At 40.3% G+C, this 26,090-nt stretch overlaps 2 protein-coding genes across 11 annotated transcripts in view; one reads left to right on the top strand and one right to left on the bottom strand.

The window, feature by feature from the left end:
* Positions 1–704: 704 nt before the first annotated feature.
* On the top strand, positions 705–25,674 carry LOC128510061 (synaptonemal complex protein 1-like). 4 transcript variants are annotated; one of them, XM_053482060.1, is made up of 11 exons: positions 705–776; positions 8,085–8,182; positions 9,553–9,702; positions 9,804–9,896; positions 10,241–10,333; positions 11,186–11,356; positions 11,483–11,542; positions 11,660–11,830; positions 11,982–12,152; positions 12,852–12,973; positions 20,658–20,735. In XM_053482060.1, exons 2-9 carry the CDS (start codon positions 8,135–8,137, stop codon positions 12,150–12,152), a joined length of 957 nt encoding a protein of 318 aa, XP_053338035.1. In that variant the 5' UTR covers positions 705–776; positions 8,085–8,134; the 3' UTR covers positions 12,852–12,973; positions 20,658–20,735. The 4 variants fall into 4 exon arrangements, with proteins under 4 accessions (XP_053338035.1, XP_053338017.1, XP_053338008.1 ...); XM_053482042.1 differs by lacking the exons at positions 705–776; positions 20,658–20,735 and adding exons at positions 4,956–5,196; positions 25,592–25,674; XM_053482033.1 differs by lacking the exon at positions 705–776 and adding an exon at positions 4,956–5,196.
* nek1 (NIMA-related kinase 1) overlaps positions 16,350–26,090 on the bottom strand; it is a 32,202-nt gene continuing 22,461 nt past the window's right edge. For all 7 annotated transcript variants that reach the window (XM_053482003.1, XM_053481969.1, XM_053482012.1 and 4 more), the window contains 4 exons: positions 25,617–25,936; positions 20,642–20,775; positions 18,861–18,993; positions 16,350–17,141 (listed from right to left, as the gene is read on the bottom strand). In XM_053482003.1, the coding sequence (XP_053337978.1) occupies positions 17,128–17,141; positions 18,861–18,993; positions 20,642–20,775; positions 25,617–25,936 (601 nt within the window). In that variant the 3' untranslated portion in view covers positions 16,350–17,127. The remainder of the gene's footprint in view (positions 17,142–18,860; positions 18,994–20,641; positions 20,776–25,616; positions 25,937–26,090) is intronic.

Genomic DNA, 26,090 nt, shown 5'->3' with positions numbered 1-26,090 from the left:
CAACAGTAGACAGCATCATCATCATCATGTCAAACTCCTTAGACGTTCTTAATGTACTGGGTGTTTTTCAGTTCAAGGGTTACATCAGTCAATTCCTTCTTCTGTTGACACAGCGAAGTTGCCAGCTGTAGTCAATCATCTGTATATTATTGTTAGTCAAGTGATCGCCACAGTGGACCAACTGATCTGCACAACAACTTGGCACAGATTTTAAGCCAGATCCCCCTCCTGATGCAACCACCTTTATTTTATCAGAGCTTGGGACTGGCAATGCATCCAGTGGCAGGGGTTTGGGCATTGGGTGAGAATCGAACCTGGGCTTGGTGGGGGAGAAACCTACCACTGAGCCACCAATGACCCAGTCAATCTATCTATATATGAAACAAAAATTCTGCTTGTGTGTTTTGTTTGAGTAGGTAGGTCCGGCACAGGCGTGTCACAGGCGTATCTTACCGAAGGTAACAATGGGCAGCGTCGTCATCAACATATGTGTCAAACCATGAGCATGTCACAGGGATTCCTCACTGACTCTAACAGTAGGCAGTGTTGTCCATGGCAACATGCATTGATCAGAGTTCATAGCTACTGAAACCCCGGATCAGAGTGCAGAGCGTGTACAGCGATAGCACATACAGATAGCGAATGAAACCCTGGATCAGGCTGTGACGTCACTACAGTGACAGCGCTCACGATGAGCAAAAGAAGTACGGGCTTCCTAAACATTGGAGCAGCGTGAGGAGCAACAATGAGTTAATAACAGCACATTTCATTTACAGGTAATAGTAGATTCAGGATATGCAAGGGGGCAGAACCTCATATACGTGTGCAGAGCCATGGGTAACTTCTAGTCATCACTAAGAGAACGTTGACCCCTTGGGCTTAGGCGATTTGTATGCTCTACCCCAGAAAAAGACCAATTCAAAGCCAAGTATTTTGATTGCATGCATTTTCATGATGAACGTGGGTTAAAGTAGGCTGGCATGGCGGGTGCTGCGTACCATTAAAAGATTTTGTGGTGGTACATAGTACTGGAAAGAGTGGAGAGCAGCTGTCTGCCAAAAACCCACATTCAAAACAAGGCACGGTAGTACTTTTAGCAAGGATAATGATCATCCATATCAACATCTGATAATGTTATGTCATTCTAAACAACACTCCTTAGTAATTGCTTCTAAGTCGTTCCAAATTGCCTCTGAACTGTCCGTGTTGGGTTTCAGTCTTTCATTACAGCTAGTAATGAATGTATGAGTGCAAACTTCTGCCAACACGCTGACAGGTTCATGACTCACCTCACTGCCTTGTTCACGGCTAATCCGAGCTACAGTACATCTTCAAAGACAAGGCTGGTTCCCAAAACCAATCTTTGAACCATCTAACCTTTGAACAAGTTGGTGTGTGGAACAAGGGATACCCAAGACTGCATTCTAGCTTTTCATTTTACACCATTTAGGATTCGACCCTGAAACATTGAGTTAGCTGAGGCTATTATAAAGTGGAATAAGTGGAAACATAAGTGGAATTTAAATGACCACCAAATGACCACCTTCATGGTTTATTCTCCTCACCTTTTAGCTACATAGTACTGGCAAGAATTTAATACTACTTTGACCACTTATGAGTCTGTTGTTGTTAGTCTTTTAGCTGTTCCTATTGAGGGGTCGTCCAATCCGCACAAAAACTTGCCACAAGGTTTATGCCGAATGCCCTTCCTGACAAAACTCCCATTTTACCGGGCTTGGGACCAAACCCAGGCCTTCCACATCGCAGACGAGAAACCTACCACAATGCCTATTCCCGATGATTGATGATGAACATAAAGAGTAAAATTCAGACTACAATCATCGCTACATTAGTTACACTATGTGGCCAAATGTATGTGGACACCTGATAAGGTCAGTTTGACATTTAACTAGTCAAACCATGTACTGTATTTATGGATCTTGCTTAGAGCTTGTCTAAAAAGATTCTAGACCATCTTGTGCCTCTAACTTTGTGGAAAAAATCAGGCATCCAGTTTTTGGCCATAGAGTGTACCCTGAATTGAGTAATGTGGAAGACAGTGGGATTTATTCTACATTGCAAAAGCAGCCCTGAACACCTGCAGGTAGACAGCATTTTTGTTTTCACTGCATAGGAATCCCTTGCTGTCAGTGGCCGATAGGTGCTTATCATCAAGCAAAAACAACTTTCTGGGTATGCGCAGCTGTTGTTTTCTTCACGTCCTCTGTAGACATTTTTCCTCGCCTAGCCAGCTTTTCCATGCTGTGGTGTTCGTGCTGTGTGTATGTTTACCATGTTGCACTGGTTTGCTATTAATATTGTATGAAAATGTTCTTGTTGATGTTTTCACAGAGAACACTTTGCATTATCAAAAAAAATTTATTCCAGATCACTTTGATTTCATGTTGAATGTTCATTAGCATATCATAGACTAGGCTAATGTCATGTTATATCACCTACATGTATCAGAAGTCATTATCAGTCTGCTACCCAGTACCAGTGTTGGTATTGATATGCTGTGATTGTGATTGATGTGGCACAGTGGCTTAGCGGTTAGCACTGTCGCCTTACACCTCCTGGGTTGAAGGTTCGGTTCTCACCTCGGGTCTGTGAGCATAGAGTTTGCATGTTCTCTCCATGTGTGGTGGGTTTCCTCTGGGTACCCACAGTCCAAAGATAAGGCTAATGGGCGTTCCCAAATTAAAATTTTAATTCCTGTATTAGATGAAGACTGACATATAGTCACACATTAAAACAGAGTTTCTTTTTTCATTCTCTATATTAAGTGGCATTGTCCTTCTGCCTCTCTGCCTGTGTCACACTGCCCTCTTATGGCCTGTGTAGTGTAGTATTAGAAGGGATGGAGGGAGGGAAGACAGACAGAAAGGAAGGAAGGAAGGAAGGAAGAAAGGCCAACAATGAAGTGTAACATTGACTGAACTCCAATCAATGCATGAGTAATGCTCTTCTGGCCAAATGAACACAAATCCCTACAGCCATGCTCCAAAATCTAGGAAAAGCCTTGCCAGCCCAGAGTTTATTGTAATGGCAAAGGAACAGTAAATTTGGAATAGTATTTTCAGCAATGTTTTGAATGGTATAGCATGTACCGCATTCACCAAAAATTGGGACCGGAGTCTGAGACGTGTCCATGATCATTATTGACTCAGAATTACTGCCATTGGTACTCATGCTCTCTGACCAATGCCTGTAGATATAAATAAGCAACATGCTGCCACTCACTCGTTCAGTGCATTTGAAAACATTTTTGGATCAATTATATACAGTAATTTGTAAGTCCTGGCCTAGTGGCGCACATACTTTTCAGAAGTTGAACATTTCTGTGTTGTAAATTCTTTTTTGACTGATCTTAAGCCATAATCATCTAAATTGTTTTTGTTGACTTTCGGTTGCTTCCTTTGTGGGCTCGCCTCAGCAGACCATGCGATCCTCACAATCGGATACAGGTTTTACATTAAATGCCTTTCCTGATGCAACCCTCCCATTTTGGGATCGCAGTCAGCACTGCACCCGGTGGCTGGGGTTCGGGAATTGGCCTTGAATCACACCCAGGCCTTCTGCATGGCAGGAGAGAAACCTACCTCTGAGCTACCAATGCCCCCAAATTAATTCAAATTAAAACAAAAACAAAAAAAAGGCTTGAATTATGTCACTTGTCACACTTGACATGTGTAGTAAATATATAAATGATGAGAGTTTCAATTTTTGAATTAAATCATTTTTTGATGCACTGTATATTTGCGTATATACGCTTGTTACTCTTGACACCTGTTTTCATTCTGATACATTTAATTGAAAGATGTGTTTTTCAGCCATTCTGCAGTTGTGTGTAAGAACTCTGAAAGTGTTTTGATTATTTAAAAAATGCATTTAATGGATGAGTTAATGATTCAAATCGAATACTTTTTAATTTTTATTAAATTATGTGAATATCTCATTACAAACCCTAGCTCCGTCCACTCTGAATCTTACTGATGCCACGGCCCAGTTTGAAATCTGAAAATATCTTACGGCCCAACCAGTCCATTTAGTCCTTATCGTAAATAAAATGTTAAACTGAAGTTTGGGGCTGTTTACTTTTCTTTTTCGTTTTTTTTTTTATAAAGAAAACAAAAAATTACTTCACACTCCACAGTTTCCTTGGGGTTCTCTGGTTTCTTCCCACAGTCCAAAGACATGCAGATTAGGCTGATTGATGTTTCCAAATCGCCCGTAGTGTGTGTGTGATGGATTGGCACCCCGTTCAAGGTGTTCCTCGTCAATTCAGTCAATTAGTACATTCAAACCCATACTGTAGCTTCATTAGTTACACGCTATGGCCAAAAGTATGTGGACACCCGATGAGGTCAGGGCTTTGTACAAGACACTCAGGTACTTTCACTCCAAGCTGTATTTAGGGAGCTTGTTTTATGCACACAGCATGGGGACAGCATGATGTTGCCTTGCACCTCCAGGTTCCGGGTTCGATTCCCACCTCAGGTCTGTGTGCATGGAGTTGGTATGTTCCCAAATTTGGTGTTCCACTGCCGGTAGTGTGTGTGTGTGTGTGTGTGTGTCCTGTCCTCTGATGTATTGGCACCCTGTCCAGAGTGTACCCCGCCTTGTGCCCTAAGTCCCCCTGTGACCCAGTATACAGAATAAAGCGGTATAGACAATGAATGTGTAACAAGAATAAAAAAAACAACTTTCATGTTTTTTATGTGAAAAGTAGCAATATAACAAGACGTATTTTATTTTACTTTTACAAGATGTTATCAAATATTTTGTCAAAACTTAAAAAAAACATATTGTTATGATGACAATAAACATTTCACGTAAAAAAAACATGAAAGTATTATTATTATTATTTTATTTATTATTCCGTGACAGTAACGTGCTTCCGTATCGAATAGCGTCTTTGCTTTGTGACGTCATCGACGCAACAGAGAGAGAGAGCGCGCGCGCGCGTGAGTGAGAGGGAGAGAGAGAGAGAGCGCGAGAGACGTTCCGTTAAAGTTGGGACATGATTTCGCTGACTCACTGTCATGGATTATGTGAAGCGGTTGGTTGGTTTCCGGGACGAGGATCTCCCAGTGCGCCCGCTGCTGCTCGTGACTGGAGCTGCAGCCTTAGCGGGAGGATTATATTACACTCATAGGAAGTGCAGACGTGGAGAGACAACACGTCCCAGCCCGGGTAGGGGACACCAGCACCTCTCTATCTCACTCACACACACACACACACACACACACACAAACTTGTAGAATTGGCATGGCCATACACTCACATAATTGTTTCAAAAGCATTATAAAACTAAACTAGTTAAATTTTCTAATTAAAAAGTTTCACCATATCCAAATTTAGAATAAAAAAAAAACATCAATCACAGATATTAGCACCTTAAAAATAATAAACAATATGAGTAATAGTGGAGGCGTGGTGGTTTAGTGCTTAGTGCTGTCAACTTGCACCTTCAGGTTCCAGGTTTGATTCCCGCCTCGGGGTCCGTGTGCAGGTTCTCCCCGTGCTTGGTGGGTTTCCTCCAGGTTTCCTTCAACAACCCAAAGACATGCAGATTAGCCTTAGTGTTCCCAAACTGCCAGTAGGGTGTGTGTGTGCGCCCCGCAGTGGATTGGCATAGGCTCCGGGCCCCCTGTGACCCTGTGTGGGATAAAGCAATACAGAAGAAGTACTTTGTATCTGTTTACGTGTTTTGTATATAAACAGATATATACAAAATATCTTTAATGTTATGAAACATTATAAAAAGTTACTTCCTGTCACCACTGGTGTTTCATCTCCACTGTCTCTTCTTCTCTTAAAAAAAAAAAAAGGAAAAAAAAAAAGCTTCTTGTGTAACTAAGAAACTGGAATGTGTCCTGAGGAATTTGGAAAACTATTACTGAAGGGGCCTTCTTCCAAAAATGAGGGACAACACACACACACACACACAGACACACACACGCATAAACGCACGCATGATTTCTGAAGATCTCTGTTTATTCTCAGCAGAGAGATCATATTTAAGCATTTTATAAACAGACAGGTGATAGGAAATACATTAGCATTGTTTTGGTTAAACAATAAAGAGCTTTTTGGATGTATATTCGCCTGGATACAGGCTATAGGACATGTTACCATATAAGGAGTCAGGAAGCTCAATAAGGGGTTGTTTTATGGGCATAGGAATCTTCTCATCATATTATAATATCTTACAGTGTGTAAATGTTGACTGCAGGTCCCAACACGGTCGCAAAATGGAAATAAATGCAGTGGTAATCACCACTGGACTCCACGGCCCCTGGCTGGACTACAGAGGCTCCTAGATGGATGAATAAAATAATAATAATAATAATAATAATAATATCAATAAATGAACTAAACTTAAATAATTAATAAAAGAACTAACAAGAATACAAATAACATAAACAAAACTAAAAATTTTTAATTAAATCAGTTTGGGGTGTGTGTGTGTGTTGGTTTGTTTGTTTGGATGGGTTTCTTGCTGTCCATCAGCTTGTCCCTCTCCTTCCTTTCCCCTAACATGATGGGCTGTTTGTCAGGGTGGGGCAAAAGGGAGAACCTTGTACTAGGTGTGTGGATTGACATTTTTGGAAATATGTTTCATGTAGTTAATTTTGTCACACTTTGTTAGAAAGTGCAGCTGTGTGTCCGCTGTGTTGTTGTTGCACTGTGTGTATAATCTCTGCTCTGTGGAGGGCCATGTCTTTTTCTTTATACCGACCTGTCTTAAAGACCAGTGTGTGTGTGTGTGTGTGTTCGTGTGCACACTGAGACTGTACTTTGTCATTATGTTTCCACTGGGTGATGTAATGGGGGTGATGTACTCTCTCTCTCTCTTTGGCTCTCTCTTTAATAATGATTTGCCATGCAAATTTAATTGGTGGTTGAAATATGCACTCATTTCGAATCTTATGGCTGAAACATCCTCCTAAAAATTTGGGCCAGTTGACCGTTTACCCCTGTGTAGCATCACCATTTCTGTTAATAACACCCTTCAAGCATTTGGACACTGAAGACACCATTGGGTCAAATTTAGCTAGTGGGATTTTCCTCCATTCTTCTATTATGCAGGTCTTTAGCTGCACAGTTGTCCAGAGTGTTCGTCGGCACATTGTCCACTTTATAATGCATTATACTGTACATTTTCAAATAAAGATTGCAATGAAGTTGTCCTGCTGAAATAGACTGTGATGTCTCTAAAAAAGACGGTGTCTCTGAAAAAGATGGTGTTTGGAAGGCAGCATATGTTGGATGTATATTTCAGCATTAATGGTGCGCTCGCAGATATGCAATTTACCCATGCCCTGGGCACTGGCACACCCCTATATTTTGAATCGTTCCTTTCCGAGAACATGGTGGCTTTTGTTCCCAAAAACCTATTTAAAATGCTGAATCATCGGGCCATAAAACATGTGTCCATCTCAGATGAGACCAAGCCCAGGGAAGTTTTTAATGCTTCTGCATTTGTAAATGCACCAACATTAAAGGTTTATTTAAGTGTTCCCGAGCCCATGTGACGATATCCACTGCAGAAAAAGGACGTTTTTTTTAAAGAAACTGGTATCTGAGTGATTGAAGCTCACACATGTTCTGAGGTGGTTTTTCGCTCTGCCCTTCATGCAGTGAGATTTGATGGATTGTCTTAAATTGTTGATGTTGATGATGTTGTGTACTAACGCTGGAGAATGTTAAACTAAAAGTTTTGGAGGGCCATCTGCTGGCACGTGAGTGAGCCTCGCTCTACCCTTGCTCTGGAAGGACAAGGCCTTTCTTTGGAACTCCTTGTATACTATGTTATTAGTCTTAAATTTTCCCTGTCCCAACTTTTTTAGAGGATGTTGCAGCCAACAGCTTAGCATTATTTGCGGTTGTATCTACAGTATATACCAAAATATACAGTACCTACTGTATAATAAAAACAATAGTCACCATTGGTCTCCACAGTCCCTAGTTGGACTACACAGGTACCTGGATGGATGGAAATATTCCTATATATAAGCATATGTTTTCTCATTTAATATATATTTAAAATGTTTTTATTATTATTTTTTTTTATTTAGTCCAGGTGCAGACAGCATCCAAAGATAGTTCTTCACTGTATTCAAGCTTGATGTCTGATGGGGTCAGTGTCACACACACTGACACTACCATCCCTGAGGTACTCTCAAAAAAACAAAATCAAATACTTCAACATAAAAAAAAACTTTTTATTTTTCTTAAAATTCAACAATATACCTTTACAGGTATTAGAAATCTGAAGAGCTGGCGAGTAAAACAGTAATCCAGCTTTATTAATGGGTTTAATTTTTATGTAAAATGTATATTTAGGTAGATATTACCAGTAAATAAATGCTAAGAATTAACCTGTATGGCTTTTTTTCCCCCTGGTTTAACCTTGATCAAAGAGATCTGGTTCTGTATCTGCATCTGTCTTTGGTGTCTTGTTATACATTACAGTTAACAATAATGAATTTAAAAACAATAGTGTTTTACTTTCTGGTTATAATAAAATATAATCAATTTTGTACCTTAAGGTTTAAAACTCTTATTATGTAACCATTAGCTAGTGAAACTATTTATCTATTATCTATATGAATTAAAAAAAAGGTTTTGTCTGTACATTGGTCAACACTTGTTCTTTACGTTTTATATGTTTGAGGATTTAAAACCAGTCTCAGAAAATTTTCTGTCTGTCTGTCTGTCTGTCTGTATGTCTGGACAGCATTTAATAAAACTTTGGCAGTACCTAGACGTCTGCCTAAAGTTAAACCTGCACCATAAATGCAAAAAGATGTTTACAAGAAGTGAAGTTATGAGCATAAATTTCCAGATTAAAAAATGGAAGTTTTGACAGGGTACTGCATATACGTTAAACTGTTGGCACGTCTTGAATTGGAAAAACTTTTGCAGTATCTTCCTGAAGTGTAACCTGCACCGTAAGTGAAATCAGAATGTTGAGTAAAAGTGATTTTATAAACATTTGGTGCCGGATTTAATCATCTACTTTAAGAATAAGCTACTTACTCAATGTAAACAAACACCTGCACTAAAAAAAAGCTAAACTGAATATTTTAACTGAGATTAGTTTATATTTTTGCTCCTGAAATAACAGCACTAAATTTATCTTTATTCGATCCCCCTTTTTTAATTTCTCATTTCTCATTTTCTTTTTGATAACCAAACATGGAGTGTATTTGGCAGACGAAGAAAGACATACAACTTAGCGTGAACAAGGCCTAAGATACTCAACTTTACAACCTTTCAATTCTTTATATATATTTCTGCTAATACTGTACGTAATAATCGCATGTTCAAACCCTTAAACAATTTACAGTACTTTTTTTTTTTTTTTTTACATTAGCCTTCCAGTGCTTTACGTGCCACATACAGTAATGTACGTATACACAAGGTTTCACAAATGTTAAATTTTGGAAAGATTTTCCAGTCGGTTTTAATGATTGATGAGTCCTTAGTGGTGTCTAAACAAGTGAAGTAAATAAACACCAATAAGTTTGATTGTTCTTTCAGGACCCTCTGGCTGACACTGAGACGAGATACGAGCAGACGATGGAGAACAACACTCTCCTAGAGAGTACAGACTACGACCTGATGTCCAAAGTGACCAAACTGCGAGAGCAGCTCTCTGTGGCCCAGACAAGGTGTGAGGAGCTAAAGAGGGTAAGTTAAAAAAAACCTCTTGCATCAAGCAGACTGTTTAAAATTTCAGCCATGACCTGTGATGTTCCACAGGATAGATGGTCTGTACGTTTGTGTTTTAGGAAAAGGAGCGAGACCACGAGGCTCACCAGATCCTGGAGGCACAGTGCAAGGAGATGGAGGAAGCTTTACAAAAGCGTGATGAGTTATTGAAGGTACATTTTACTATAGAGCATATAGAAGCAAATCTTTAAGACTTAGACCAGGCCTGTATATGAGGACTAACACAATGGACACTAGACAAACGGAACCCCAGAACCCGGGTCTTAAATACAGCCACCATAACACAAAACAAATGACACGTTTAAGAGCATGTGACTTGCAGTGGCTGATGGGATCTGTAGTTAAGTGCCTCCATGGCGCTTTACTAACATCCAAGCTTTAATGTAAATGGAGGAGCATGGTGCGACACTCTTTAAACTAGATGTTTCAATGTGACAATAAAAGGTGAAATTAAGCACTCTAGTCCAAAACACTTCTCTCTCTTTGGCTGTTTCAGGAGAAGGAGCTAGAGGAGGAGGCTCACCATGTCCTGGCATCACTGTTCCAGGAGATGAGAGAAAATTTCCAACGCTTCGAGCACGTAGTGGAGGTATGAGCTTTCACTAAGTCATGACCGCTGTAGTACACTGGGTGTCAATCGGAAAAGCAAACATGGTACTTTTAAGTATATTTTCCCATCTGATGGAGCTCAGGACTAACTTGTTAATGACATATCCACATTGCTAGCACATACTGGAGTCAGTGGGGGTAGTTCAGTGGTTAAGGCATTAGACTATGTTTCGGAAGGTCCCAGGTTCAAACCCCACCACCAAGTTGCTGTTATTGAGTATTAGCTTAGATGTATAATGGGATAAAAAAAAAAGTTTAAGTTGCTCTAAAAAATATCCAGAAGTGTTTGGATATCTGCAAACAAAATACATAGCGAAAATAAGTGAAAGTTTCTTAAGGAGAATCATTACTGGTGGCGAGACATGGATTCATGAGTTGCTGTTGGTTTTTCGGATTCTCCCAGCAATGGGGTCGCCACAACACTGGCTGGGAATCAAACCCGGTTGAAACACCTACCACTGAGCCACCAGTGCCCATTAGAGTATGGAATGGAAACATCCTCAATCACCGACTGAGAAAAAGTACAAAAGTCAACCATCAGTTAAAAAATTCATTACCGCTTACAGTTTTCTGGGATTCTTGAGGGCCAGAAGTATTGGAACACTATCAGGAAAAGAGTTCAACTGTGTTGTTACAGTGAGACGCTTATTAAAGAGCCAAAGCTAAAACTATGGGTTAAACGCAGAGGACTGCTATATGTATTTGTCTGTTTAAAAACTCAAATTGAATTATGGCAGTCGCACCATTGTTGATGCCATCATGTGACCGTCAGAAGAGAAGCATGTATTTTTCATGTAACACTTTTTACGGGCCCCTCTGTATATATGCATAGGTCATTCTGGCTCAAACTGAGGAAAACTACAAGGAAGTGATGGAGTGCTGTGCTCAGGAGAACAAAGAGAGGTCTGAGCTGATGTCCAAGATGAACCAACTAGACAATTCAGTGCAGGAGATGAGCAACAAGCTCTTGGACGTGCACAATAAGCATATCAAGACAACTCGGGTAAGTGAGGACAACGTCGTGTTAACTGGTTTCTTTAGAAATGTTCAAAAATCCCATTATTGTAGCACTGCATGTTGAGTCACACTAAAGGCTCAAAACATATTTGAAAATGTTTTTGTTGTATAGGACATGATGAAGACCATGCTCAATGAGAAGATTTTAAATCATCAAAACGCATCACTTAGGGTAAGCTTGTTTTTTTTTCTTCTATGAAACCTGTTTTGAGTGATTTATCAAGTTCTCAAATGTCTAACTGTGGGTATAGAAGAAAATAATACAGACATTTTTTTTTTAAACATCCAGGCTACTCTGGCTGAACTTGGGAGGGAGTACCAGGGACTGCTGGGCAGCAATGCTGGTCTGGTGGCTGATAAGAATGACCTGAGAGCTGAAGTGCACAGACTGCAAGCCTTATTGCAGGATAAAGAGAAAGAGCTCTCTGAGTCTAAAGAAAGATGTGATGAGATGATGAGGGTAAGTGGAAACTCTTAACATTTAGCAGTTCCTTTAGTTCCACCACAGACTTTGTGTACTTTACTGAAATTAAAAATTGTTCCATGTGTTTTGGAGGAAAACATTATTTTGGGACGTAAAAGTGTCTGAATATGCTTATGAAATATTAAAGGTCTCTCTGGCTGATGCTGAGAGGAAATACCAGGAAGCCATGGAGTCCAATGCTCAGCTGGAGAAAGAGAAGTCTGAGCTGATGTCCAAGGTGGCCCAACTAGAAGTTTCAGTGAAGGAGTTTAAGCCCGAGTTCTTCGAGGTGCACAGTGAGCGTGTCGAGACAACATAGGTAAGTGAGAAAAACCCTAACTGCCTTAAACAGTTGCTTTGGAAATATTGTGAAAACTCTAATGCTGCATATTAAGTTATAACAAAGCTTATACAGTGGTACTTCGGCATACGAATGACCCGCCTTAAGAATTTTCACCTTAAGAGCTTAAATTTTGTGAGGAATTTACCGAGCCGAATCGAACACTGGCCAAGTTGCGTGTATGTCCGGGAGCCGTTCAAAAGTGCCAAATGTTTGCATCAGCTTTGCAAGGTTTTTTATTTTTCTGTGCAAGATTTAGTCAAGACATAGCACCATGGGTCCCAAGAATGTTAGAAAGGACGGTAACGAGAAGAAAACAGAGCCGCTTTTTTTTTTTTAAAGCAGCCAGTGCCAAATGGAATCATAAATTAAAGTTAAGTAAGATTTAATGTCTATTTATTTCATAGTTTACTTAACTTACATGTCTTTTCTAAATGTTTAGCAAAAATATATACAAAAATATGATTATAATGTTGGAAATTGGTAATATTGGTAATATTGGTTGAGGGGCTGCACCGGATTATCTGCATTTACATTGGGAAAATGTGTTTAATACTAAATTTCGTCTTAGGAACTTGCCCCCAGAATGGATGAAATTTATATGCTGAGGTACCGCTATGTATGTATTTAAACAAAAAATAATTTGTGATTCAACATTTCTGATTCAATGTGATGCAGAACATGCTCAAGAAAAAAAATCTGGGGAAAAAAGTCAACAGACTGCAAGTCTTACTACTAATTCTATGATCTGGAGAAAGAGCTCTCTAAGACCACTGGAAGGTGTAATGAGAATAACACAGGTAAGTGTTAAGTCCTTACATGTAGTAGTGCATTATGGATTATACTGTAATTTATTAACATAAAAAATAGCAGACGACAGATTAACAGACCAAAAAATTCTGTGAAGCAGCTTTGTAAAAATGACCATTGTTAAAAGCGATATATAAAAATAAAATAAAATTGAATAATCAACGTATGTTAAATTGCACACTGCAGCCGGTCATCATGGAAGCGGATCTGATCGGTGCAAATGGCTAGAACACATCAAGCAAACAAGCTTTCTTTGTGTGTGCGAGCAGATAAAGGAAAACATTTAAAATCAGACAATTTTCATCAGAACTTTTTGGCTTGGAATTGAAGCACTTGCAAAAGAAATAAAAAAAAGAGTATAAATAATCATAATGGGGACGTTTGCATTTGATCCCACAGATACAGACAGACGCATACAGAGACAAAAGCTTTAAAATAAAAAAATATATTTTTGAATACAAAAGCAAACTTTGTGTTAGATGGCTGTTTCCTCCCTTTCGCATCGTTAGACTTTAAATATTAAGTGTACAATTTTTATGACCCATGTCCACACAGGTATTTCCTACAATGACATGATTCATTTACATCATGGTTTGCAAGCATATGGTGTGTATAATGAATGCACATGTTAACACTTAGCATCAATTAGTCACCACACATGACTGCTCGTGGTGTAGAACATGATTGGTGTAAACCGGATTCCTAAATTGTAATTGTGCCTCATTGAAAAGATGGAATGAACAGTTTACACACATGTTCTGTTAATCCAAAATGGAGAAAAATGAAGATGTGGTATGTGTATACAAGGGCCACCCATGGCTTCTGACTGTGTCACACATGACCAACTGATGGTTGGAAACACATTTGATTTGGACATGGCTCCCGTCATGCACAAGACCCTTTTTTCACATGCTCTTATGCATAGATCATTGTGGCAGGACTTCAATAGAAGGCATCTAGTGGAATGACAAAATTTGGTACAGCTGGCACTGTTGTTGTCCCAGAGGATGACACTGAGGGCCACAACACCAGACAGGACATGTCTATGTATGTTTCTATTTTTCCAGCAATATTAGCAGCAACAAACATGCCAGTGGCAAGCACAACAACAGTAGCAAACTTCAACATGGATTTGCGAGCAGTTCTCCTGGTTCTATCATTATTAATAAAAATATGGGGGTTTCCTCTAGGTACTCCGGTTTCCTGCCACAGTCCGAAGACATGCAGATTAGGCTAACTGGCGTTCCCAAATTGCCCAAAGTGTGTGAAAGAGCGTATAAGTGTGTGCCTTCTGTTCTAAGTCTCCTGGTATTGGCGTCAGGCCCTCCACCAGACTGTATACAGGATAAAGCGTCAATGAGTTATTTGAGCTGCCCGTTGCATATTAAGTCCTTTTTTTTTTTTTTTTTAAAGATGGCAATCACAAACCTTTAGTTGAATTAGTCCAGAACTGCCTTGGAGGAAAAGCAGAGTAAGTGGGGCTGACTGGACTCATCCCAGCACCGTGCTCAGAGAGAGCCAGAGAGCTAAAAGGCCCAGGAGGAAGCTGACAGCATAGAGCTGCTCCAAGCCAGGCTGCCTGTAAAGGTTGACAAAATGGCCTTTCTAGATAAGAATCATGTCTTATTCCATGCTACAGAAATGTGTAAAAGTTTAGTGCCCACTCTTTCAATTCTGTTTTTTTGTTTTATAACATCATGAAAATCATCTCATTATAGCGGGTCTTAGTATTAGGCAAATAGACCCTCATATGAAAAACAATGTTTTATTTTTCGTTTGACAAAAATAAAGGCAAAAAATATGAAAATAAAAAAAAATACAAGTACCCCCTTACTCCTTGTTCTCAGGATTTAAGAGGTTAGGTTGCAGCCCGGTGCTGCTAATCATTTGCAGGTGTGCAGACTTCTATATGTTTTGGCAGCAAGGCAACTAGTGAAATCAAATCACACATAATACTGTTAATACATACTGTACTGTATAGTTTTACTGTAAGTTCATTCTGCTGTTTTTTGTGAATGCATTAGGAATGTTATTTAACCAGTCTAAACACAAATGATTTTGTCTTGGCTCTTAATTAAGGTGTCTTGATGCTTGTTAATTAAATTTAATAAGCTATTAGATGCCCAGTTTAAAAAAAATAAGAGGAAATTAAATAAGAAATAGGCAAACGATAAAAGGTATACAGAAAGGTCATCACTATGGGTTTAATATTAAGTATGTATTAAAAAGGGCTGAAATGTTATATATAACTTGTTTATGAATCTATGTTGCTAGCTTACATAAGATTAAAATTTTTATATAAGAATTATAATTTTGTTATAATTGTTAGGTTATTTGTGTTGTACCAAATGTCTGAATAAAACTGAAGCAACTTAAGGCAAATTATGCTTTTTTTTTTTATTTATAAGAAAATTAAGTAGCTAGTGCACATCTATTCTTCCTGATAAAGGTTTGATCATGAATTGTTTAAAAGGAGTTGCAAACATAAGTGTGACGACAACAACACAGGATGATGGATGTAATGCCCAAGCTTTGCAGGCACGAAACATAAAAAAAAAAAGTTTATTTATAAAAAGTTTAAAACATGACATTCCTAGTTTGAATACTGGTTGTTTCATTGAGTTTCATTGTGTTCAGAATGAGAGAGTGGGTGTATGTTTAGTTTGTCAGGAATCATTTGCTATAATGAAGGGTTACAGTTACTCAGAGACAATCCCTTTTCTCGCTGGAGCTGAACACGAACTGACGGTGAAACCATTACAAATACAAGTATTTTACAGGCTCTGGCTTGTTTTTTTAAGACTGCTTACATTGTTTTTGCCAAAAAGTTTAGCCACAACTTATGCGAAGAATAAAGAAAAAGATTGTGATGAATTTTATAGACTGTTATTTACACGAGTTCGGTTTAGCGCATTATTCCTGTATGGTGGTAAAGCAAGGAACGGTGAGGCAGTAATGCTACAGGACTCTGGGTTCATTCCTGAACTTGGGTTCCTGTCAGGGTGGGGTTTCACACGTTCTCCCCGTGTCCTAATGGAAATTTTATCTTTCTTTACTGTAACTTTCAGAGGTGAGAGTGATTCAATTTGCTACTGTATGTCTTTACCTTCATTTCCTGCAAGCACAATTTTTTTTTAATGATGTGGCAAATAAACATCTTGATGCAAAAATTAAAAAGAATAAGTTGCTTGACTTCCCTAAACATTTTCAACAATGAAAAAAAAAATGCATTTAGAATAATGATGTTCGGGACCTTTTTTTCTTTTATTTCTTCCAAGGAGAATTATGAAAAATCACTTTCTGATCTGTTTTAATAAAGAAAAATGTTTGACTCCGTTTGGCACACACAGAAACAAAGAACAAAGCTTAAAAATTAAGCATTTTTATTTGAGAATACAAAGACGAACATTTTGAAAGACATTTTACTACACATATAGCTTTAAATGTGTTTCGTTTCCTTTTAAGTCTTTAGACTTATGCTTTTGACTTTAGATAATTTACTGAACATCTTTTACGGACCGCTTCCACACACTCATTTCCTACAATGACATCAATTGCTGACATTACAGAAGAAGTGCAACAGCATGCCGTGTGTATAATGCATGCACACGTTAAGCGTTAACATCGATTAGCCAATACATGTGGCTGCTCGCCGTGTGAAACGTAAACACCGGAACCGGAAGCATGGAAAGAACAGGAATGAACAGTTTATGAAGTCGTTCTGTAAAAGGCTTTCCTTACTACAAAAAGTAGAAAAAGAGGATGTGTACTCGGTGTGTGTGTGCGCGCACATATGTATACAACGTGAGACTGGATTGTGTGAAAGGATACCTGATGCAGGAAGGATACAATGGTCCCATGACCTTTGACCCAGGCCACTCATGGCTTTGACTGCTTGTAAATGCTAAGTGGTGAAAAATTCTCACATATAGTGTCACATGTTAGAAATGCACATCTCTCTCTCTCCATCAAGCTTTGGTTAAATAATATTAAGATTACATTTTATTTACACTCATTCTTTTGATGTTGGACATGGCAGTAACACTCCAGTGACACTCCGTCTGCTTCATGCACAGCATCATGGGAAGACTTCAGAGCCAGCAGATTGTCCTGAGCAACCGGTAACGGGAGGATAAGCGCCAACTTATTCATCGTTATCTACAGAGAGATTATAAGGACATTTAAGATATGAGGTTTCTGGTCTGAAGGAGAATTATATCACACTTCCTATAAAACCTGCATTCATATACTTTTTTCTTTAAACTTTTATATTTCCCCTATTTTCTCCCTGAATTTAGTCGTGTCCAATTCCTCCCCGTCACTAGGGGGCTCCCACATTAAGCTTCTACTACAACTGAGTCGGGAGGGCTGCAGACTATTACGCGTTTCCTCCGAGCCACGTGACGTCACCGACCGCATCTTTTCGAACTGCTTGCTCACGCACCATTGGGGGCAGCATAACACACTTGGACGATAGCGCCATCTGCTCCTTTTGCTTGCGTGAGCTCAGAGACGCCCCTGAATGGCTGTAGAGCCGTCATTAATGTGGGAGCCCGAAATACCGCTCATCCCTCCCCTGTGAGAGAGCTCGGCCAATCAGCTTTCTCTAGGCCTCCGGCAGTGAGATACTTTTTTCTTTAAACTGAGAAAGAATGCATGATTTTGAATCTCATGAGTATTAACCACACACAAAAAAAGTCTGTTAGTCCCCCACTTATGAACAAGTTCCGTTCCTGGAGCACGTTTGTAAGTCAGATTTGTTCTTGAGTCCAACGAAGTGATTCTTATACGCCTTTGACACAAATATATACAATGTAAAGCATGCCAAGCCACTTGACCAAATCTCTGTGCCATTTCCCCTCACTGCCATCATGTGGCCAAACACTACGACTGTGTCTAAGTAAATAAATCTTACATGTCAAATGTATTAGTGTTGTCTCTGCGCCTTTAAATCACGAGGGGAATCCTGGACGCCATTTTGTCTCATAACTGTTTTCCACTGTATCTGACGGTGAACTCTGTTTTGTTGAGGATTTTCCAAAATTAGGATTATTTTACCATCCAATCAGCTTTAGAGGACAGCCCTCCCGGATTGATTCGTTGACTTATTTCTCCCGCACCCCCACATGCACATACATACAATGTAATGGACTTTAGACATTTTATACATTCAACTTACCCATTTAGAATATTGTATGATTGTAAATATTGGCCTGGTGCACTGCAGTGTGTATTGTTTGTGCAATACACGTGAGCTACTTCTGTGATTTGTTCGCATCTACAATTGTTGTTTTTGGAACCATGGTCCATTCCTATCTGCAGAAATTCGTAACTCGGATGTTATTACATATAGTATATCCATATTAACATCACCTGTTATAGCTGAACTGGCTGCCACCCAACACGCAGTATGAATGCAGATCAATTCCTGCTTTCTGTTTTACCCAAATGAGGATGGGTTCCCGGTTGAGTCTGGTTCCTCTCAAGGTTTCTTCCTATTACCATCTCAGATGTTCACAAGTCGGAAACTACCTGTAGACTACTCAGGTTGAATTAAGAAATAGAGAAGATCCAATCTTGTCCCGCAAATTAGGGGTTTGTGCCGTGTTATTACATTAGATAAATTATTACAGAAGATAAATTCAACAGCTCTTAACATCTTCTGACTCTGTGTGTAAATTAATTACTCAAACAGCCCTGCTTCTGAGATCTGATGTTTGATGGAAATGTTAACTGAATCTCCTGACCTGTACCTGTGTGATCTGATGCACTGCTGCACACATGACTGGCTTATACTGTATAATGTATAAAACAGCAGTAATGCACTGTTCCTATTAAAGTGACTGGGGAATGCGTTTATGAGTACAGTGTATCCACCTTCTTCATACGCTCCGTCTGCCATCACTAAGTGCAGTATTTTGGGATACAGGTGCTGGTGCTCAGGTCCCAGAATGCTTTGTACCACGTTAGGGCCCACAGCAATGCTCGAGTCCTCGTCTTCAATGATTGCCTGGAGAAACAAAATGTGCAACTTTTAAAAACGCAGGACAAACTTATAAAAGTGTCGAACTTTGGCCATTTTAAGAGATCATAAACTAATTCAGTTATAATAATAGATTAATGTGTACATTGGCTTGCAAAAAGTATTTAAACCCCTTGAACTTTTCCATATTTTGTCACCTTACAGCCACAAATGTGAATGTATTTTATGATCGACTAACACAAAGTGGCACATAATTGTGGAAAGTGGAAAGATAAAAAAATTAAGATAAAATATAAATAATCTGAAAAGCATAGCATTCATTTGTATTTAACCCCCCCTGAGTCAATACTTTGTAGAACCACCTTTCGCTGCAAAATACAGCTACAAGTTTTTAGAGGGAAAGCCTTTACCAGCTTTGCACATCTAGAGAGTGAAATTTTTACTATTCTTTGCAAGCTAGCTCAAGCTCAGTCAGACTGAATGGAGAGTCTTGCCACAGATTCTCGATTGGATTTAGGTCTGGACTTTAACTGGGCCATTCTAAAACATGAATATGCTTAGATCTAAACCATTCCACTGTAGCTCTGGCTGTATGCTTACGGCTTTATGTTGTTCTGTTAGAAGGTGAACCTCCGTGCCAGTTTCAAGTCTTTTGTAGACTCTAACAGGTTTTCTTTTAAGATCGCCCTGTATTTGGGTCTATCCATCTTCCCATCAACTCTGACCAGCGTCCCTGTCCCGGCTAAAGAAAAGCAGCTTTACAACATGATGTTGCCACCACCATGCACAGTTAGTTGTCAAACATTTTGATTATGCCTAAAAGTTAAATTTTTATCTGATCTGACCAGAGCACTGTTTTCCACTTTTTCTTCTTCTTCACACTCAATAAAAGGCCAGATTTGTTGAGTGTACAACTAATAGCTGTCCAGTAGTTTCTCCCTCCTGATGCAGTGGATCTGTGCAGCAACTCCAGTGCTACTATAAGGCGCTCTCCTTAATGCTTTACTTCCCTGGTCTGTAAGTTTAGTTAGTTTGGTATTTTTGCAGTTGTGCCATTTGGACTAGTGCTTTGTGAGATGGGTAAATATATATATATATATTTTATAACCTTAACCTGCTTTAAACTTCTCCTGACCTGTCTGGAGGGTTCCTTGGGCTTCATGATGCTGTTTGTTCACTAATGTTCTCTAACAAACCTCTGAGGGCTTTACAGACCATCTGTATTTAAACTGATGTTAAATAACACAGGTGGACTCTAATCTAATGAGGTGACTTCTGAAGGCAATTGGTCTCGCTGGGTTTAAGTCAGGGGTATCAGAGTAAAGTAAATGCACACCACACTTTTCAAATTTTTATTTGTAAAATTTATTATTTACCTTTCACTTCACAATTATGTGCCACTTTGTGTTGGTCTATCACATAAAATCCAGTCACGTCTGTGGTTGTAACGTGACAAAATATGGAGAAGTTCAAGGGCTATAAATACGTTTGCAAGGCACTGTATCTTCACTATAAGAGGTTCACAGTGGGCGCTGACGGAAAAACGTTCCAGTGACCAAAAACTAAAATTCAGGACAGGAAACTGACTCCAGATTCCACATAAAGAGGAAATCTGAAGTCTACACACTACTGACTGTTAAATTAACCCAATTTAAGATCATTAACATGAGTGCACCTTGATCTTGTTGTAGGCTTGGATGAAGTGATCAAAGCCCATGGCCTGCTCCAGATTGAACCTCAGCTCTTCCAGACGACTGAATATACTCTCCTGCTGCTCTGAAACACTCGTCCCCTCTTCCTCACTGTCATCTGTCCACATGAATAATGAAGGGAATAAAAGAAAAAATATTTTTCAATGTAGCTGGATCACTGACCCGACTTGTGATAGTATTGAAGTTATAATAATTATATACATCACCTTCAGGTTGTGTATACAATAACTATGCAGCAAAAAATGTCAAACTGGTTTACAGTGTTCGAATGTCAGTGAGTACATCATTTGTGAATACAGTTCAGAGTTTCCATATAAATTTATACTGTTTACATTTTTTAGGGTGACCGCAGAAGAAACCGTGGCTTGGGATGGTGAATTATTATTTCTGTATTTATCCCACTTGCATGAATTACAGTAAATATACAGTTGGAGTAACATCTGTACCTCTGTACATCCCAAAAAAAAAAAAAAAAAAAACCATAAATAATTAATACAAAATATACATAAAACAAATTAACCTGCACTTTACCTTAAAAAAAAAAAAAGTAAAAATAAATCCCGACAAATAAGTCTTTCCGTTTGTGCACGCAGGTGCTGTGTGTGTATGGTGTGTAATGTGCGTGCGATTAACAGAGAGAATGTTTTATCAGATTAATTAGCAAGGGACATCGCTAGTCACATTCACGTGAGTGCATACTAATGGAATCACTGCTGTAAAGTAAAAAAATAAATTAACCTGCACTTTACCTTAAAAAGGAATCGCGACAGAGTGGAGTTTCTGTCTAAGGCAGAGATTGTGTGTGTGTGTGTGTGTGTGTGTGTGTGTGTGTGTGTGTGTGTGTGTGAAGCCAAGAGAAGGAGGGGGTGGGAGTGTGGTTGTGTGTATTGCGCACACACTCGCTTTTACAGCCCCCCTACCACCCCCCGGCTTCCCAAACACACACAAACTCTGCTCTGTCGCGATTCTTTTCAAAGGTAAAGTGAGAAATGACAGGCTGACTCAGAGAGAAAAAAAAAATGGATCTTTACTCTCTAATGAGACTTGTTCTTGCTTAATACGCGCGCACACACGCCCTGTACAAACACGCTTACAAACACAAAATAAAATGTTTCACACACACACATGGTCACAGTGTTATAGTAAACAGTACACGCGTGCACGGATGTTGATTATATTTCTAAGAGATGAGAACTAAGACCCAGCAGGGGAGACGATTACCCACAATTCCACAGCGCAAAAAAGAGAAAAAACGTTGGCTCAGTTGTGATCATGTGACGCTCGGCCTCAAAAACAGAAGCGCATGCGTGATACATGATACTCTGCGCTCGTAAACCAAGACAATGCTCGTTTTTCAAGTCAAAATTTATTTCAAATCCTTGCTCGTCTTGCGGAACACTCGTAAACTAAGGTTCTAGCAGTGCGGGAGACACAGCAGTACAGTATGGTATACCAGATTTCTTTTAAGGGTAATGTATTATGCAGAGTTTGAAATAGAATTAGAGTGTTTTGGGGGCATATTTAAGTTTTAAACTATAAAAATATGTATTTATAGGCTTTATAAAAAAAAATCATCCAAAATTAACAAGTGCTATAGGAATGTAACCCACGTGAATTTCAGTGGTCGACTGCATGTTCATATGGTGGCATATATGTCATATCTATATGTACACATGGTGGCACAGGCCCTGCTCACCTTCCCAAAATGCATGAACTATATTGTTCTTTTGACAAAAAGGTAGGTAAAATAGTTTTAATTATCTTGGATTTTCGGATCCAAAATGGCGACGCGGCAGTAGCACGAAGCGGCCACTCCGGAGCCAAAATGGTGCTACGTTGTTAAGGTTGTCTGTACATACAACCACCAGACACTTTTGTACCCAAATAACGACATCCACGATGAGCTGCGGGAACCAGGCCTCAAAGCCTCGGCTTTGCCTGATGCCGGCGGCCTGGGAAGGGGACATCGGAAGCGCTGCGCAAGAAAGCGGAAGTGCAGCAAGCGGGCTGGAGTCTGTGCTAGGCTAAAAACAAACCCTAGCCGGCCGGCTCTCCCGTCCATCATCTTGTCCAGTTTATTGTCCAGGGAGCAGACGTTGGATTACATCCGACTCAAGCAGGCTACACAGGGTGAGGTTAGAGACTGCTGGTTGTTTGTTTTTTCACGGAGACATGGCTTAGCAACAGAGTACTGGAAGCCGCTATTCAGCTAGACGGGCTAGCCTCGTTTAGCACCGACAGAAATGCAGCTTTGTGCGGTAAGACTTGCAGTGGCCGCTTGTGTGTTTACATCAACACGAAATGGTGCAAGAACTCTGTGCTAGTTTCTAGCTCATCGCTGGTGGAGTTTGTGACTATTAGATGCAGACCTTTTTTTTACCACGGGAATTCACCACTGTTTTCATTATCGGTGTACATTCCACCTAGCGCTAATGCTAAGGAAGCGCTAGGGGAACTATGCAAAGATCAGTGTACTGTAAAATACACACCCGGATGGACTGTTTATTGTTGCTGGAGATTTCAACCATGCAAATCCACGCTTCCTAGATTACATCAATATGTGGAAAACACGCTGGATCTTGTTTACACAAACATCCCGGGCGAATATCGGGCAGAGCTCCACCCCCACCTCGGCTACTCAGACCACATTTCTGTTATGCTAATTCCAGCATACAGACCACTCGTCAGGCGTTCAAAACCGGTTCGGAAGCAGGTAAAAACCTGGCCAGCAGGAGCCATCTCTGCTCTTCAGGACTGTTTCGAGAACACTCTCTAAAACATGTTAAGGGAGGCTGCAACTTACGGCGACTTCACCGACTTGGAGGAGTACACGTCATCAGTGACCAGCTACATCAACAAGTGCACCGATGACGTCACTGTCTCCAAGAGCATCATCTCACGACCCAACCAGAAACCGTGGATTAATGCGGAAGTGCGTGCACTTCTGAAGACCCGAGACTCTGCCTTCAAAGCGGGAGATAAGGTGGCACTTAGAAAAGCAAGGGCCAAACTTTCTCGGACCATTAGAGAGGCGAAGCGCGCACACACCCAGAGAATCCACAACCACTTCATAGACAGCGGCGACACACGCCGCATGTGGCAGGGCTTTACGCCATCACTCACTACATGACATCACCTGCCTGTGATGGTGATGGCTCCCTCCCAGATGCACTAAACAAGTTCTACGCTCGGTTCGACAGGCAGAACGACGTGGCGGCAAGGAAGACCACCCAACCTCCGAACGACCAGGTGCTGTGTCTCACTACAGTTAATGTGAGGAAAACTCTACGCAGAGTCAACCCACGTAAAGCTGCTGGACCAGACAACATCCCAGGCAGGGTGCTTAGAGAATGCGCGGAACAGCTGGCAAATGTTCTTACAGACATCTTCAACATCTCTCTGAGCAGCGCCATCGTTCCCACGCGCTTCAAGGCCACCACCTAACTGCTCAACGGCCGACGCCATCTCCACTACACTCCATCTTACCCTTGGACAAGAAGGACACATACGATCAAATGCTGTACATAGATTTCAGCTCAGCATTCAACACTATCATCCCCCAACAACTGATCGGGAAGCTTCTGACCGGAAGGCCTCAGTCAGTACAGATCGGGAACTGCACCTCCAGGATTCCATTAGCAAGAACGACGAGTCAGCGTACAGAGAGGAAATGCAGAGGCTAACAGACTGGTGTAAAGACAACAACCTGTTTCTGAATGTTGACAAGGAGATGGTTGTTGACTTTAGGAGGACACGAGGCGACCATTCTCTGCTGAGCATCAACGGCTCCTCTGTGGAGATCGTCGAAAGCACCAAATTCCTCGGTGTCCACCTAGAGAAGGACCTCAGCTGGTCCCTCAACACCAGCTCCCTACACAAGAAAGCCCAACAGCGTCTCTTCTTTCTAAGAAGACTGAGGAAGGCCTAGCTTCCACCACCGATCCTGACCACCTTCTATAGAGGAACTATCGAGAGATCCTGAGCGGCTGCATCACTGTCTAGTTTGGGAATTGTGCCATATCTAACCCTAGCAAGACCCTGCAGGTAGTGAGAACAGCAGAGAAGATCATTGGGGTCTCTCTGCCCTCTATTAAGGACATCTACACCACACGCTGCCTCCGCAAAGCCACCAGCATTGTGGCTGATCGGACACTCCCCTCTCACACACACTTCACACTCCTGCCATCTGGAAAAAGGTACCGAAGCATTCGGGCACACACATCCAGACTGTGAAACAGCTTTTTTCCACAAGTTATCTGGCTTCTCAACAAAAAGGGACTGGACTGATAAACACACACACACACACACACACAAACATTATCACTCAGCATAACTCAACTACCTCAGAACATTGAGACTGACTAATCAACACAAGCGCAAACACACTGACCTACACTACCAAACTATCGTACACACCAACCTGTAAATGCTCTTTTGCACAATATTCATTACTGGACTACTTTTTGCACTAACTTCTTAACTCTTGCTGCTATGTTAAGTTAAGGAATGTTTACTGTTTCTCCACTACCCCAAATCATCACCTTATTATTATGTTATGTTGTCACACTGTCACTTTGTTGCTTTTGTTGCACATTTGCACGTGCACTTTATGTTGTCTGTAAAAAACCCTGTAGATAATCTTCCTTAGCTAGTTAGTTTTTGTTAATTTATGTTGTAATTTATGTTAGGTCAATCTGTCTTGTCTCTGCTAGCCAGCTAACTAGGCCTCTTAGTTAGCTAGTTTGGTTTTTCTGTTAATTTATATTGAAAATTTATGTTGCATGTAGCACCTTGGTCCTGGAGGAACGTTTCGTTTCACTGTGTACTAACTGTATATGGTTGAAGTGACAAAGCCTACTTTAACTTGAAAAATTCTTCCACTGAACCTGAAGATATGTTCTGTGTGTTGGCAGGCTCATCTGCATGCTACTACTGTACCTGACTGCCACTCCTCATTGAGGTTCCCCTCGCTGTTCTGCTCTTCATCCTCCTCTGCATTATGCCCGTTACTAGACTCTTCTTCTGGACTTCTGTCTGGATTGTCTTCATCCTCGTCCAGAGCTACTCCGCTCTTCAAGGTATCCTCCACCGGACTGCTCTTGCTCTGACCGTTTGATTCAGCATGGTCGTCTTCATCGGGAGGACTTCTGTCAGACACACCGTTCTCTTCATCATCATCTTCATCATCACTTCGTTGCTGTTGCAGCAGTCTCTCCATAGAGGCTCTGAGCTCTCGCAGATCTTCATCCTCATATGCACTGAGATGGGAGGAAAAAAATAAAAAAATAAAATTATATATATATATATATATATATATATATATATATATATACACAAAATCAACTTTTTGTAGAGTCTATTAGTCTCTACTCATTGTGCATGCATTCAGTAAAATAAAATAAAAAAAAAAAA

The sequence above is a fragment of the Clarias gariepinus genome, chromosome 2, assembly GCF_024256425.1.
Source record: "Clarias gariepinus isolate MV-2021 ecotype Netherlands chromosome 2, CGAR_prim_01v2, whole genome shotgun sequence".
NCBI lineage: Eukaryota > Metazoa > Chordata > Actinopteri > Siluriformes > Clariidae > Clarias > Clarias gariepinus.
The sequence above is the reverse complement of the archived record's forward strand: the minus strand, read 5'-3'. Positions and strand labels throughout refer to the sequence as shown.

Coding starts and splice junctions, on each gene's coding strand:
- LOC128510061 (XM_053482042.1), top strand. CDS start 5,046: ATGGATTATGTGAAGCGGTTGGTTGGTTTCCGGGACGAGGATCTCCCA. Junction 9,703..9,803: donor GGTGTGAGGAGCTAAAGAGG/GTAAGTTAAAAA, acceptor TTTGTGTTTTAG/GAAAAGGAGCGAGACCACGA. Junction 11,543..11,659: donor ATCAAAACGCATCACTTAGG/GTAAGCTTGTTT, acceptor TTAAACATCCAG/GCTACTCTGGCTGAACTTGG.